Below are 15217 nucleotides of genomic sequence, written 5' to 3'. Positions count from 1 at the left end.
TTTTGTTTAGTAATATCTGGCGAGTTATTCAGGAAGGTTATGGGAAAGTCTTGAAGAAAGCTATATTCACTTGATTAAAAGATTAGTTTAGTATTTTAAGTAGTTCCAGCTTTGTACTTGTGTGTCTGGATGTAGCTTCATTGCATTCTTTCTCAAATCTGGGTTGACAGTATAAAGTTTATTGATAAGTCACGGGCTTCTATTAACATTACAATGAAGTTGCTGTGAAAATCCCCTTGTCAATGCACTCCGACGCCAGTTCTGGGTACATTGAGGAAGAATTTAGCATGGCCAATGCACATCATTTGGACTGTGGGAGGAAACTCATGCAGACATAAGAACATAACATAAGAAATAGGAACAGGAGTAGGCCATCTAGCCCTTCGAGCCTGCCCCGCCATTCAGTAAGATCATGGCTGATCTGACGTGGCTCAGTTCCACTTTCCTGCCTTCTCCCCTTAACCCTTAATCCCCTTGCCTATCAAAAACCTATCTACCCGCGTCTTAAATATATTTAGCGAGGCAGCCTCCACCACTTCAACGGGCAGAGAATTTCAGAGATTCACCATCCTTTGAGTGAAGAAGTTCCTCCTCAACTCCGTTCTAAACTGCCCCCCCGCCCCATCTTGAGGCTGTGCCCTCTAGTCCTACTGATCCTACCCATCCCATTCATCATCTTACACGTCTCAATGAGATCTCCCCTCATTCTTTTAAACTCTAACGAGTACAAACCTAGTTTATTCAGCCTCTCACAGCTCAACCCCCTCAACTCCAGTATCAGCCTAGTGAACCTCCTCTGCACTCCCTCCAAGGCCAAAATATCCTTGCGTAAGTGCGGTGACCAAAACTGCACACAGTACTCCAGCTGCGGCCTCACCAGTGCCCTGTACAGTTGCAGCAAGACCTTCCCTACTTTTATATTCAATCCCCCTCGCTATGAAGACCAGCATCCCATTCACCTTCCTGATCACCTGCTGCACCTGCAGGCTGGGTTTTTGCGACTCATGCACAAGGACCCCGAGGTCCCTCTGCACCGTAGCATGCTGCAGTTTTTCACCAAGTAAGTAGTAGTCCTTCCTACTATTATTCCTACCAAAGTGGACAACTTCACACTTGCCAACATTAAATTCCATTTGCCAGTTCCTGGCCCATTCGCCCAGCCTATCTAGATTCTTCTGCAGACTTTCCACACCCTCCACAGAATTTGCCATTCCACCAATCTTGGTGTCATCAGCAAATTTCGACACCATACACTCGGTTCCCTCCTCCAGATCATCAGGAGAATGTGCAAACTCCACACAGACAGTGACCTAACCTAGGTCCCTGGTGCTGTGAGGCAGCAGTGCTAACCACTGCCACAGTCCCATGACTTTCTCAAACCTGGTTTGACAGATGTCTTTTAACACAACTTGTGTGACAGACCATTGCTCTGTAAAAGAATATTACAATTCTATTCTTTCTGGGCCATGGCTCATAGAGCTATTGTGAGTCTTCCTGCTAGAAATAATTTAGTAGAACTCTTTCTAACAGATGTATAGTTAATTGAGAATTTGTGCGTATTTACTTAAAACTGTATCAATTCCTGAACTGCTCAGACATTGAAGGAAGTGATTGATTGGTTATCTCCCCTTTTAACTTTACCTTTCAATTTACCTGTTCATTTCCTTCCTCTCTCCCCACCACCCCCCCCAACCAAAAAGTGTCCCTGTCCTTTTTTAAAAAAGATTTATTTTACTATTTCATCTAAACTAATATATTTCCTTACCTGCAATTGTAGAATAGTTACAACATAATGGGGGACATTCAGCCCCTCATCTTTGCTGTCTCTCTGCAAGCCCAAATCAGTTATTCTCACTCACCTGCCCTTTCCCCATAGCCCTGCAACTTTTTTATTGTCAGATGCTTATCCAGTTCTCTTGAAAGTCATGATTGAATATGCATCTGCCACAGTTTATGGCGGTGTATTCCAGACCCGAGCCACTTGCTGTGTAAAAGGAAGTTTTTCCTCATATTGCTGTTTGTTCTTTTGCCATTTACTGTATATCTGGTTCATGATCCTTCTGCCAATGGGAACAGCTTCTATCTACTCTTGTCTTGACCCTTCATGATTTTGAGTACCTCTATCAAATCAAATCTTTTCTCTAAGGAGAACAACCTCATCATAAACTCGAAGAATCAAGCCTATTGGTGCGTTTTTTTCTCCCATGCCACCTGCTTTGGAAGTGGGAGCAACTTTTCAAAAGTACTTTTTATTGGTCAAGTGGTGGTGAATGTTTTATACCATTATAATATGCTTCCCCCATCTCCTTGCCTACTACCAATTCTTAATCTCATTTTTCCCTTGTCCAGAGTGTTGGTTTGCAGTACTTTGTGATGAGGAACATGAAGGAATGACAGCCTAAAGCACTTTGCAGCCAATTCATTCTAACTAAATTTGAACACTTTTGTAGACAAACTTGGGAGCTAATTTTCCACCTATGAATGTGTCTGACAAATCAAGTTTGTTAAACAACCAGGTGATTTTCAAAGGATAATGGTTAACCAGGATGCTTCAAAATGTTGAGCAGAAAGTTTTTTCATCAAAACATACAGTGCTTCCCCTGCTATGCCATCCTCTCTAGTTTTAAAAAAAAGAATCATGCCATTAAAGGCAATTTCATGTTTCGAAATGGGGTTGGACCCTATGTCCACTCCTGATGTCAGCTGCAAGATCAGTCTGAATGCTTGCATGCCATTGTATTTTTGCAGCCTGTTTGTTTCTAGAAGTATTTATAAGCTATCAGCACTGTGTCCCTATCCCACATGGATTACAGAGGTTCAAAAAGGCAGCGCACCACCAGCTCGAGGACAATAAGAGATGGGCAATAAAATTCATTTTACATAAAATATTTTACTGTTTTTTCCATATCTGGCTTTTAAATGCAATTTGAGACTAGAAATTATGATGAGGATATTAACTGAGGAGTGCTTAAACTGTTTATAGATCATTCATCTTGTTATATTTGTAAGGATCATTGATCCATTTAAAATAAGTGGGTTAATGCCTGAATTAAAGCAACAGGCATGTGTTAAAATCTCCATTATAACTGATAACTTTTAGCAGAGCAATACTAATGATGCCAATGGAAAAATAAATGGACAAGATTTCAACCTAATTCAAACATTAACCAGCAGGCAAAGGATATTTCACAAAAAGGGAATGAAGATCTTCAAAACTAATAAACTCTCCTTAAGTCATAGAATTCCTACAGTGCAGAAAGAAGTCATTTGGCCCATTGAGCTTGCACCAACAATAATCCCACCCAGGTCCTATCCCCATCACCCTATTATTTACCCTGCCAATCTCCCTGAGACTAAAGGGTAATTTAGCATGGCCCATCAGCCCCTACCCCTCATATCTTTGGACTGTGGGGGGGGGGAAAACCAGAGCATCCCGAGAAAACCTGCCAAGATACGTGGAAAACCCATGCAGTCATCGAGGCCAGAATTGAAGCTGGGCCCCTGGTACTGTGAGGCAGCAGTGCTACCACTGTGGCACCGTGCAGTCCTTAGTTCACTTTGGTCTTAAATGTGACAGGACACAAAAACAAGTACAGGCTTTGCCCGAAGCACATGGATCATCACATGTTACAAGAATGTGCTTCATGTTTGTTTCTTGATGGTGACAACTGTAGCTTCTAGCTTAAAATGAAACTTGAAACAATATTTATTTTGAAATTTTGAGTATAAACCAATTTCTGTTTATGATCTCTAACCATCTAACAGTAAACTTTTATATTTGTTCTTTCTCCAGCTGTGGATGTCAGCATGCTGTGTTCACAAGATCTTCTGCGCCTGCTTCTCTCTCTCCAACCCGTTCTGCAGGATGCCATTCAAAAGAAACGAGCTGTCAGGTCATGGGAGAGTATCCAACATGTGCAGGGGCCTCTTACTTGGCAGCAGTTCCACAAATTGGCTGGTCGGGGATCTTATGGTAAGATGCTCTGCACTTTTGCATCCCAAATGTAATGAGTGAAAAATAGTTCTAAAATATGAGGTAGATTAATATAGATTATAAGAATGAACACTGCTATGATATAAGAACTGTATTCTAAATGATATTAATCACTTTTCCATGGACATTTGAATCTAACTGAAGTCATGATAACCAGGATAATGTAAGATAGCGGCTGGAGTTCTACTGTCCCGCTGTCAGAAAATTGCACAGGATGCGAAGAACAGCAAAGAATGACCGAAAGATTAGGATGGAGAAATTAGAGTAGGAGGAGAAAACAAACTAGAAATATAAAAACAGTTTCTACAAGAATTTAAAAAAAGTGTAACTAAAGTGAACATCGGCTGTCAAAGGAGAAAGTCTGGGGAATTAATAATGAAAAATAAGGAAAAAGCAGATGAATTGAATAGATACTTTGCACTTGGCAAGGTGCCACATCAAAGATTATTACATAAAATCAGAGCTCACGTTGTAGGGGGTAACACGTTAGTGTTGTTAAAGGATTCGTTAGCTAACAGGAAACAGTCGTGATAGTGAAGGATGATTGGTGCTGGGACCTCAACTATATACACTTTTTATATTAATGACTTGGACAGTAGGACTAGGGGGCACAGCCTCAAGATAAAGGGGGGGCGGTTCAGAACGGAGTTGAGGAGGAACTTCTTCACTCAAAGGGTGGTGAATCTCTGGAATTCTCTGCCCGTTGAAGTGGTGGAGGCTGCCTCGCTAAATATTTTTAAGAAGCGGGTTGATGGGTTTTTGATAAGAGAGGGGATTAAGGGTTATGGGGAGAGGGCGGGAAAGTGGAACTGAGCCACGACAGATCAGCCATGATCTTATTGAATGGCGGGGCAGGCTCGAAGGGCCAGATGGCCTACTCCTGCTCCTATTTCTTATGTTCTTATGTTCTTAATGTATGATTATGAAATTCACTACTAATGCAAAGGTAGGAGAGTAGGTTTTGGAGACGTATGGAGCCTACAAAGGTATAGAAAGGCTAACTGAGTGGGCAAAAATTTGGAGTATGGCGTATGATGTGGGAAAGTGTGAACTTGACTGTTTTGGCATGAATAGAAAAGTAGCATATTATTTAAATGGCAAGTGAGTGCAGAACCTTGCAGTACAGAGAGACCTTGGTGTCCTGGTACATGAATCTCAAAAGGTTAGTATGCAGGTAAAGCAAATTATATTGAATGCTTTTTTTTAATTGCAGGAGAATAGAACATAACAGTTGGTATGTTTTGCTACAGTTGCACAGGGCACTGGTGAGACCACACCTGGAATACTGTGTACAATTTTGGTTTTGTTATTTAAGAAAGCTTGCACTAGAAACATTTCAGAGAAGGCTCAGTGATTGATACCTGAGTTGGCTGCTGGTTGTCATATTTGGAAAGGTTACATTTGTGTTTAGAAGAATGAGAGCTGACCTTTTTGAAATATGCAAAATCCTGAGAAGACTTGACAGGGTGGATGCTGAAAGGATATCCCTCCCTGTGAGGGAGAGTAGAGCTGGGGACACCAGTTTAAAAATAAGGGCTCATCCCATTTAAGGAGATAGGGAGAAATTTTTCCTGAGGGTTGAATCTTTGGAACTTCCCCAGAGAGCAGTAGAGGCAACTTTATTGAATATTTTTAGTCTGAGGTAGATGGATTCCTCACTAACAAGGGAGTCAAAGGTATTGGGGGTAGGTAGGAATGTGGAGTTGAGGCCACGTTCAGATCGGCTATGATCCTTTTCAATGGCGGAGCAGGCTCAAGGGGCCAAATGTCCTACTCATAGTTTGTATTTTTATATAACTTGCAGCAGTTCGAGAAGGCAGCTCAGCACTGCCTTCTTGAGAGCAATTAGAAGTGGTTAACAAATGCTGGCTTTGCCAGTGACACACATCCCATGAGTCAATAAAAGATAAGCACCAGGCTTTATTTATAAGAACATAAGAATTAGGAGCAGGAGTAGGCCATTTGGCCCCTTGAGCCTGCTCTGCCATTCAATAAGGTCATGGCTGATCTTTTCATGGACTCAGCTCCACTTACCTGCCTGCTCACCATAGCCCGTAATTCCTTTACTGTTAAAAAATCTATCTTTGCCTCAGTGAGGTAGCCTCAATTGCTTCACTGGACAGAGAATTCCGTAGATTCACAATCCTTTATATGAATAAGTTCGTCCTCAACTCAGTCCTGAAGCTGCTCCCCCCCCCCCCCCCCCCAACCACGCACGCGCCTCTCTCTTTACTTAGAGGCCACGTCCCCTAGTTCTAGTGCCACTGGAAACAACCTTCCTGTTTCTATCGTATTTATTCTCTTCATAATATTTTGTTTCTATAAGATCTTCCCTCATTGTTCTGAATTCCAATGAGTATAGCCCCAGTCTACTCAGTCTGTCCTCATAAGCCAACCCTCTCAACTCCGGAATCAAACTAATGAATCTCCTCTGCACCTCCTGTAGTGCCAGTATATCCTTCTCAAGTAAGGAGACCAAAACTGTGTACAACTCCGGGTATGGCCTCACCAGCACCTTATACAGCTGCAACATAACCTCCTTGTTTCTAATCTCCATTCGTTTAGCAATTTGCCCTCTTAATTACCTCTGCACCTGCAAACCAACTTTTTGTGATTCATGCACAAGGATGTCCAGGTCCCTCTGCGCAGCAGCATGCTGCACTTTTTTTCCATCTAAATAATTGTCCATTTTGCCATTTTTCCTATCAAAATGGATGATCTCACCTTTCCCAATATTGTACTTCATCTGCCAAATCCTTGCCGACTCACTTACACTATCTATATTCCTTTGCAGACATTCAAGATCCTCTGCATGCTTTGCTCTACCACTCATCTTAGTATCACCTGCCAACTTTGACACACTATACTTGGTCCCCAACTCCAAATCATCTATGTAAATTGTAAACCATTGCGATCCCAACTACTGATCCTTGAGGCACATCACTAGTCATTGATTGCCAACCAGAAAAGCACCCATTTATCCCTAATCGTTGCTTTCTGTTAGTTAACTGGTCCTCTACCCATGCTAATACGTTATTTGTAATGTCATGCACCTTTATCTTATGCAGCAGCCTTTTGTATGGCATCTTGTCAAATGCCTTCCGAAAATCCAGATACACTACATCCACCAGTTCTCTGTTGTCACTGTGCTTGTAATGTCCTCAAAGAATTCCACTAAGTTAGTTAAACGTCACGTATCTTTTATGAAGCCATGTTGCATCTTCCCAATGGGACAATTTATACCCAGATGTGTTGCTATTTCTCCCTTGATAGATTCAAGCATTTTCCCCACTACAGAAGTTAAGCTAACGGGCCTACCGTTACCTGCCTTTTGACTACCTCCTTTTTTAAACGGTGGCATCACATTTGCTGTTTTCCAATCTGTTGGAACCACCCTAAAGTTCAACAAATTTTGGTAAATTGCTATGAGTGCATTTGCTATTTCCCTTGCCATCTCTTTTAGTACCCTCGGATGCATTCCGTCAAAGCCAGGAGACTTGGCTACCTTTAGCCCCATTAGCTTAGGGAACACTGCTTCTTTAGTGATAATCGTTTCTGGGTCCTCACCTGCCATAGTGGCCTTGTCATCAATTTTTGGCGTGTTATTTGCCCTCCACTGTGAAGACCGACACACAATTTAGAATTGAAAAATAGAAAGGTTATTCTAAACCTGTATGGAATCTTGATTTGACCAGACTTGGGAGTACTACTTGCAGTTCTGCTTCAGTATTACAGAAAAGATATGGAAGTTGGGGGGGTGGTAAGGAAGATTCATCAGGATGTTGGCAGAAATTTGTGTTCATATCAGGAAGGGATTGACAAGGTGGGTCTCTTTTCTCATGAAAAGAAAAGGCCAAGGGGTGACCTAATAGAAGTAGTTAAAATTTATGAAAGAATGGATACAGAGAATTTCTGTTTCTTCTTGGGGGGAGAGCATAACTACTGGCCATCAATATAAAATAGCGAGCAAGAGATTCAATTGGGAATTCAGGAAAAAAAAAACTAGAATTGTGTGAATGTGGAGTATTTGAAGCAAAAGTATTTAAGGGAAAGTTGAAGAAGCATATGAAAGAGTAGGGTCATGATAAATTTAGATGAGGAAAAATGGGCAAGGCTTGACCGACGTGGACAGGTTGGATGGAATAACTGTGCCATAATTTTCACAGTTTCTGATTTCACATTTACAGTTTTTTGTCTTTACTTGCTCACCTTTCATTTTCCTTTTTTTCCCAGCTGTTTTAGTATTTGTACCAGTTCATTTGGTTTTTAAATTTAGTTTTTAAAAAAAAATTAGGTGAATCCCTAAGCTTGACTTTGGGAACCAATATTAAAATAGCAATGACTGTGGAAAAGTTGAGTTTAATAGTTTAACATTTTCACCTCAGAAGTAACGTAAGCAATGGCAGTAGAGAATCCGCAGGGGTCGCTGAAGAGCAGAGAGTTGGGGAATTTTAATTCAGTTGAAACATTTATTCTGTGCTATAGAAAGTTCTGGTGGCTGCCAGAACTTTGGAATAAATGTATTTAAAATTTAATGAACAAATGCTGGAGAGTTTTGCATGAAGGTTAGTGGGGGCCAGGGTAAAGATGACACTACTTGGATTTTTTCAGTTTAACTCAAAACATTGAAAAGCATATGATGCAGAAATTGGAAACTTAAAATATGCTATCTATTCGATGAATGAGGGAAACACACAACCCACGAGGGTGAAAGTAATGAGCTGTTGATGAAAGAATTATGAAAGGAGCTTTTGATCCTCTGTTTCACCATTCTCCTTGGCCCCTGCAGACCAATTCTTCTGTCCTTCAACCTCTCCTGACTTTCACCCTATCACAGCTTTTCCATTAGTCCTTGTCCCACCCACCCCTTGCTCAAAGCCTATTACATCTATAACTTTTCCAGATCTGATGAAAGGTCTCAGACTTGTTTCTCTCTTAGAATCATAGAATCCTTCAGTGCAGAGAGACGCAATTCAGCCCATCGAGTTTGCACTGACCACAATCCCACCCAAGCCTCATCCCCATAACCCCATGCATTTACCTAGCTAGTCTCCACTCCACAGATGCAACCATAATCTGCTGAGTATTTCCATGATTTTCAATTTTTATTTCTGATTTCTTGTATCCACAGTATACAACTTTTCAATTAGTGTTGGTAATTGAAATTTAACTTTAAAGCCAATGGATTGTACTCTGTTTTGTGGTAGTGAACGTAATTGCCAAAATTCAATTATTTAATTCTGCAGTAATGTCAGCTGAGTTCAGAATGCCTAGAACTTCATTTATGTAGAGAGATTACCATTTCCCTTCATTTTGTCCCTTGGCACCCAAAGGATAGCTATAGACAGCATAGTCTTCTGACTTGCTGTTTGTTGTTAAATGCTCATGCTAACTAGATAATTAATCACAACTTGTAATATTTCATTAAAATGCACAGACATCTGTTCACAGAATAGCTTATAACCAGGCATAATCTTGTATGTCAGGCTAGCAAAAAGAAATAATTGCAAACAAATAGTGAAAAGAACGTAAAAGATATCACCCAAGAGCCCATTCCTCTATCTGTAGCTGGCAAGTTCATTAAGAATATATTTATTAAGTTGTAACATTCCTACACAAACAACATTACGATTACCCTTTATTGGATAGAAATGTATTTACTTAGAATCCTCAAACTTGACCAGAAGATGGGATATGATTTGAGCTGAGACAACATTTGAAGGGCTGATGCTTGTTTAAACAGTGGTGGAGCCTGATAGTATTCACTAATATGATTGATATCTTTCAGCTTTCACATTAACATTACTGTTGACATAAATGCTACTTTATTGAACAAGGCTGTGTTGGCTGTCAATGCTGTACATGCACAATTGCACACCAATGATAGGTTAACATATGCAATCTTTAGAGGGAGCATGCATGCGTGGCCAGTGTCTTTGTAGGAACAGTGTGACAAGAACTTATTTACTTTTAAGATCGATGTACAATGCATCAAAGTCAAGTGTCTATCAGTACTTTGCAAAATTGTATTTAATTCTGCAACATCATTAGTTCATTGATCTTTCCTAAACTGAAGAGATTTGCAAATGTGACAGAATTTGCAGACATTTCAAGGCAGAATTCTGCTCCTTCATTAAATCGCTAGAATTAGTGAGCTCAGTACTGAATTAGAACAGTTTTCTTTGCTGTCTTGGCTGAATCAATTGGATTATTGAATACTTAGCAATATGTTGTGACGACAGAAATTAAGGTGAGCTGAAGCATTGGCATTGTTATTATTCAGGATTGTCCTGGTCACTCTTCGTAAAATACTGTAAAACATTCTCCAAGTGTAAATGCCTGTGAGCTAGATATTCTGAGCAATCTGCTAACCAAGTGATCTGTGGGACCCATTGAATCTACAAACTAAGAGCAATAATTGAGTTGGAAAGCAAAATGAATTGTTGTGCTGGGTAAACCGATGTGTGCCTATCATTGGTCTATATATGTGAGAGGCAGTGTACACCTGTAGACCAGTATCGGCTGCCATATTGCATTCGCAGGAGACAGTGATTGAACAAATGCTCCACTGTTGAACTTAAGACAAGTTTTTTTAAAAATAGCATCTTGGTGGGAATGGGATTGAGGGAGCAGTGGTAGGTCTCATGAGCGTAATGAACTTTGAGAAGCCATCTGGTATGATGGGAGTGAAAATGAGAGTTCAAGAATTAGGGAAAGTTGGGGTAGGTCTGAATCCAGTGAGTAAAAGAAAGACGAGAGATATAGCAAAGGCAACTGAAAGGAGGCCTAGTTTTCATAATGTGAATTATATTCTGCTGGTGGTTGCTTGTGGTATTCTGATTGGTCCTGGTGAAGGTTGTGGTTTAAATCAGAAATTTGTTTTGGATATAAAATAGAAATTATTTGCTTAGAGCACAACTATTTTCCTTATTGAAGGTACTAGAATGTTATAATGGTGTGTTTCCTTAAAATGGAAACCTTCATCTTCAGTCATTGGGCAAATGCTGAGCTTTGACATTCCTTCCTTTACTGAATAATTGATTGTCATTTTTCATTGTTACCTTTTTCAGTAACAATCACTGTGGAATTTCTGTGGAAAAATATCTTGTGATTAAATGATTTCATAACATTTCCTCAGGATTCTCCAAAATACTTAACATCCAATGAATTCCTTTTTGAAATGGAATTACTGTTTTTTAGTAAGCAGCTAGATTGCGCATACCATGGTCTCACGAATACCAACTAAGAATGACTAGCTAGTGTTGGAGTACGAGGTGGCTAGAATACAAGATTAGTTCACTGGCTTCTGCTTTGAATAATGCCATGAGATGTTTATTTTACAGCCACCATAGCGGGCAGATGGGGCCTTGGTTTTGCCCCATTTGAAGTTGACACCTTTAGCAATGCAGTATTCCCTTATTGAATAGGCACGTGGAGCACTGAAGAATTATAGGGAGGGGATAGCTTGATCTTGGGATTGGACATAGCTTGGCACAGCATTGAGGGCCGAAGGGCCTGTACTGTGCTATAATGTTCTATGTTTCTATGTTAATTTAAACCCACAGCCTTTTCACTTAGGCAAGAGTGTTGCCACTGAACCAAGCTGACATCAAGCATCTTTTGTGCACATCCTTAGAACAATGATCTTGAACCATTTACTTTTTTCTTGGATTGCGATGTTGTCAAAACATCTTCAAATCTTTCAAAATAAAGAACTTCTGGAGTAGAACATCGTATATAGATTAATCTGGCAGATAATGGCATGGTTTGAAAAATAAATATTGGTGAGAAACCAGGCTAACCCTCTGACTTTGCATGAAAGATTCTATGACACTAACTCAAGCTCCTGTTGTTTAAATAACATTTCATTCAAAGACCAGGCAGAGTGCATTTTGCAGAACTTGAGAGAGTTCCCTTAATGTAATGGGCACAAAGCATTAACAGTTTTGCTTGTGTGGAGGAATAACATCAATTTGGTTTGGTTGGACCAAAAAGCCTGTTTCTGTGCAATCTATGTCTCGATTCTGTCCTCAACATCTGGTGAGGGACTTGGAACTAAAGAAGCATAACCAAGAGGGCCAAGCTGATGTAATAACCTCACTGTGTGTTTATAAAGATGCAGCTGTATTGTGCAAATTATGAATACTCAAATTTATAGAAAGGAGACACTTGAAGCAAAGCAGAAGGGTCTAATGTTTTGGATATTTTAGACAAGCAGGTTTTAACTATTGGGCATTCTTCTCTCTCAGGTACAGATGAGTCTCCGGAGCCACTACCTATCCCAACATTTATGTTGGGTTATGAATGTGATTTTCTGGTGTTATCTCCATTTGCATTGCCATACTGGGAGAAACTTCTCCTTGAGCCATATGGATCACAAAGGGATATTGGCTATGTTGTGGTTTGTCCAGAAAACGAGGCACTTTTGAATGGAGCGAAGAGTTTCTTCCGTGATTTGAGTGCAGTCTATGAGGTAAGTTGCAAATCATGATTGATTTGTGAATATTTTAAATATGTTGAAAACTTAATTTCTTCCACATTGTTAGCTGGTATAATGACAGTTTGATTGATGTACAACTTCAATGAAGAATTAATGACGAGAATAAAAAAAAATTGTTTGAAATGTAGTCCTGCAGACTTGGGCAGCACAGGCCCATCTCGAAATTGCTTCCTGATGGGATCATGGAAGTGGGGACCAAAGCAGCCTTGAAAATTGCACAACAGCCAGTAAATGACTGGTTCTCTCAGCACTGCATGAACACTAGCAGTGAAGCATTTTCCAAACTGAAACTTTACGCTCAAGTGTGCCGACATGATCTGGGTAAGTACTTGTAACAGCAGTAAAGGTAATGAAACATCACTTTAGGTTAATTCAGAAGTGAACGTGTATCTTGATCACTGATTGCTGATGATGGGTCATCCAGATGTGAAACAACATGAGCTTTGTTCTCCCTTCACAGATACTGTCAGATCTGCTGAGATTTTTCAGCATTTTCCGTTTTTGTATTCTATTGGCTAAGGTTTAAACCTGTTGCTTTCTTTCTTTGAGCCAAGCAAAATATTGGATTGTTACAGGCATGACTGGTCATTGATTTTATTTAAAGAAAACCTGCAGCAGTTTTGAATCTTTTTATGCCCTCTACTCTCCTTGTCTGCTTCTGTTTCATTGTGGAATGAGAATCTAACAGGTGTCGATTCTGGCTGTCTAGTATTTGTATTGTAGATTGTACAACCATTTTTCTTTTTGCAAATAGGATACGTTTCCTGAAACATTTTATTAGTCACTGTTGTCAGTAGCTGCACACCATTATGCAATATTGTTCAAAAAGAGGCCCAAGGATACTTGGATTCACTCGCATGTGTTACTTATTCAATCTTAGATTGTGCGGACATCAGATATATGCTGGGAATAGAATCAGGAAATGCTGGCAATACACAGCATTTTAGTGGCTCCTTCAATAGGAATTAATGTTTCGGATTGGGAACTTTTTAAAAAAAAAAAATTTTAAGAAGTTTCAACCTGGAAAAAAAACTTTTTTTAAAAAAAAGTCTCCTCTTTATGGATGCCTGCTTTGATATGCTTTGTGTTTTTGTTTTTATCTGAAAAAAGGAGTTCCTTTGATAAATGCCTGAGAGATTTGAAGTTAATATTAATATATTAAAACAAGTTTATTTCCTCTTATTTCAGGCCCATTCCTTGCTGGTCAGACATTGGACAGTTCTTTGCTGTCACAGCCTAACCTAGTTGCCTCTTGTCGGTCCAGTACATCTCAAACTCCAGTACCGGTTCCTGCTGGGGGTTCATCTACCACATCCTCCACCTCTGCTACTGTACCAGCCAGTACTTTAGCAAACACTGCCATAACAGCCACCGTCACCAGTAGTAATCCATTGAACGTGGTCTCGGCACCTGTAAACGTGGCCAGCACATCATCAGCAGTAAAGCCGTCTTCCTCCTTTCCTTCATTTACACATTTGAATAATTCCTCCAGTGCTGTGTCTATGCAAGGTTCAGCACCCCAGACTGGGCAGCTAGTCCAGCAGAATAATGGGACATCTGGTGATTCAACAGCAGGTGGAGCAGGGCAGCAACACCAGGAGCCTCCAGAGAGGTGAGAAGGATGCATTTTGTGTGATGTTAAAAATGTCTACTTATTCAGTTGCAATCTGATTCATATACAAACGTTAAGGATGTTAAAGCTAGTCATTTGTCGTAACTTGTTTGCCGTCATTATTACTGGATGCAGATTAGATTATAAAGAACATAACGTATCCTGTATATAAAATGGTTAATTGGACTGTCCACGGGTATTTTAAATGCAAATATAAATATTGTCACAGTGCACTGGGTTGACATCAGACAGTCGCTCAATAGGAACAAGACAAGGCCTTTCAGCCCCATAGCCTGTTCTGCCATTCAATAAAATTATGACTGATCTGTACCCTTATTCCATCTCCCCATGAAGCCATTCAGCTCCCTGAGCCTGAAGTGTTTTATAACTTAACTCCATCTACCACCTTGGCCCATATTCATTGGTTAACAAAAACCTGTCAGCCTCAAATTTAAAATTCTGAACTAGTATAAAAATATTTCCTAACTTCACTCTTGACTGCCTCTGCTTGGGTTTGAAGGTGATGTCCACTTGTCCTGCACACCTTCACTGGTGGCAAACTTTGCTCTGTCTTTTCCTTTTAGTTCCTTCCAAAATTATAGAAACTTGAATATAATGACACATTAACCTTCCATGTTCCAGAGGGTACAAGCCTAGTTTCCGAAATAATAATTTAATCTTTGGCCCTCCGGTGGTGCTGTACTCCTGCCAAAGTTGATGTATCCTTTCTAAGGTGTGGTGCCCAGAACTGTAAAATACTCTGATTATAATCAGGCTTTATCATGGTCATTTAGGGCACAGAAGAAAGTTTGCTGGCTGTTCAGCTCCTCATGTCACATTTGCCATTTGGTAAGATCATGGCTGATCTGATTGTCAATGTTAAAAATATTCCCACCTCCATTGCTGTCTGGGGAAGTGAATACTAATAATCCTCTGAAGAAAAATAGGATACTAATTATCACCCTAAATGGGATTCCCCCATTTTTAAACCACGTTCCCTCAATCTGGTGACTCCCACAAAAGAAAACATCCCTTCGGCATCCACTTTGTCAAGTCTCTTGAAGATCGTCTGTGTTTCAATGTGAGGACTTCTCATTCTTCTTAACTTCAG

The 15217-nt window shown here is 40.2% G+C and overlaps 1 protein-coding gene across 1 annotated transcript in view; it reads left to right on the top strand.

The window, feature by feature from the left end:
* The window catches only part of med13a (mediator complex subunit 13a), a 182603-nt gene that overhangs the window by 135183 nt on the left and 32203 nt on the right, over nucleotides 1-15217 (top strand). The window contains exons 18-21 of the mRNA XM_080210890.1: nucleotides 3794-3973; nucleotides 12244-12467; nucleotides 12623-12815; nucleotides 13683-14106. Of these exons, the coding sequence (XP_080067016.1) occupies nucleotides 3794-3973; nucleotides 12244-12467; nucleotides 12623-12815; nucleotides 13683-14106 (1021 nt within the window). The remainder of the gene's footprint in view (nucleotides 1-3793; nucleotides 3974-12243; nucleotides 12468-12622; nucleotides 12816-13682; nucleotides 14107-15217) is intronic.

The sequence above is a fragment of the Carcharhinus amblyrhynchos genome, chromosome 23, assembly GCF_965287045.1.
Source record: "Carcharhinus amblyrhynchos chromosome 23, sCarAmb.v2.hapA, whole genome shotgun sequence".
NCBI lineage: Eukaryota > Metazoa > Chordata > Chondrichthyes > Carcharhiniformes > Carcharhinidae > Carcharhinus > Carcharhinus amblyrhynchos.
This window is presented reverse-complemented; position numbering and strand designations above follow the sequence as displayed.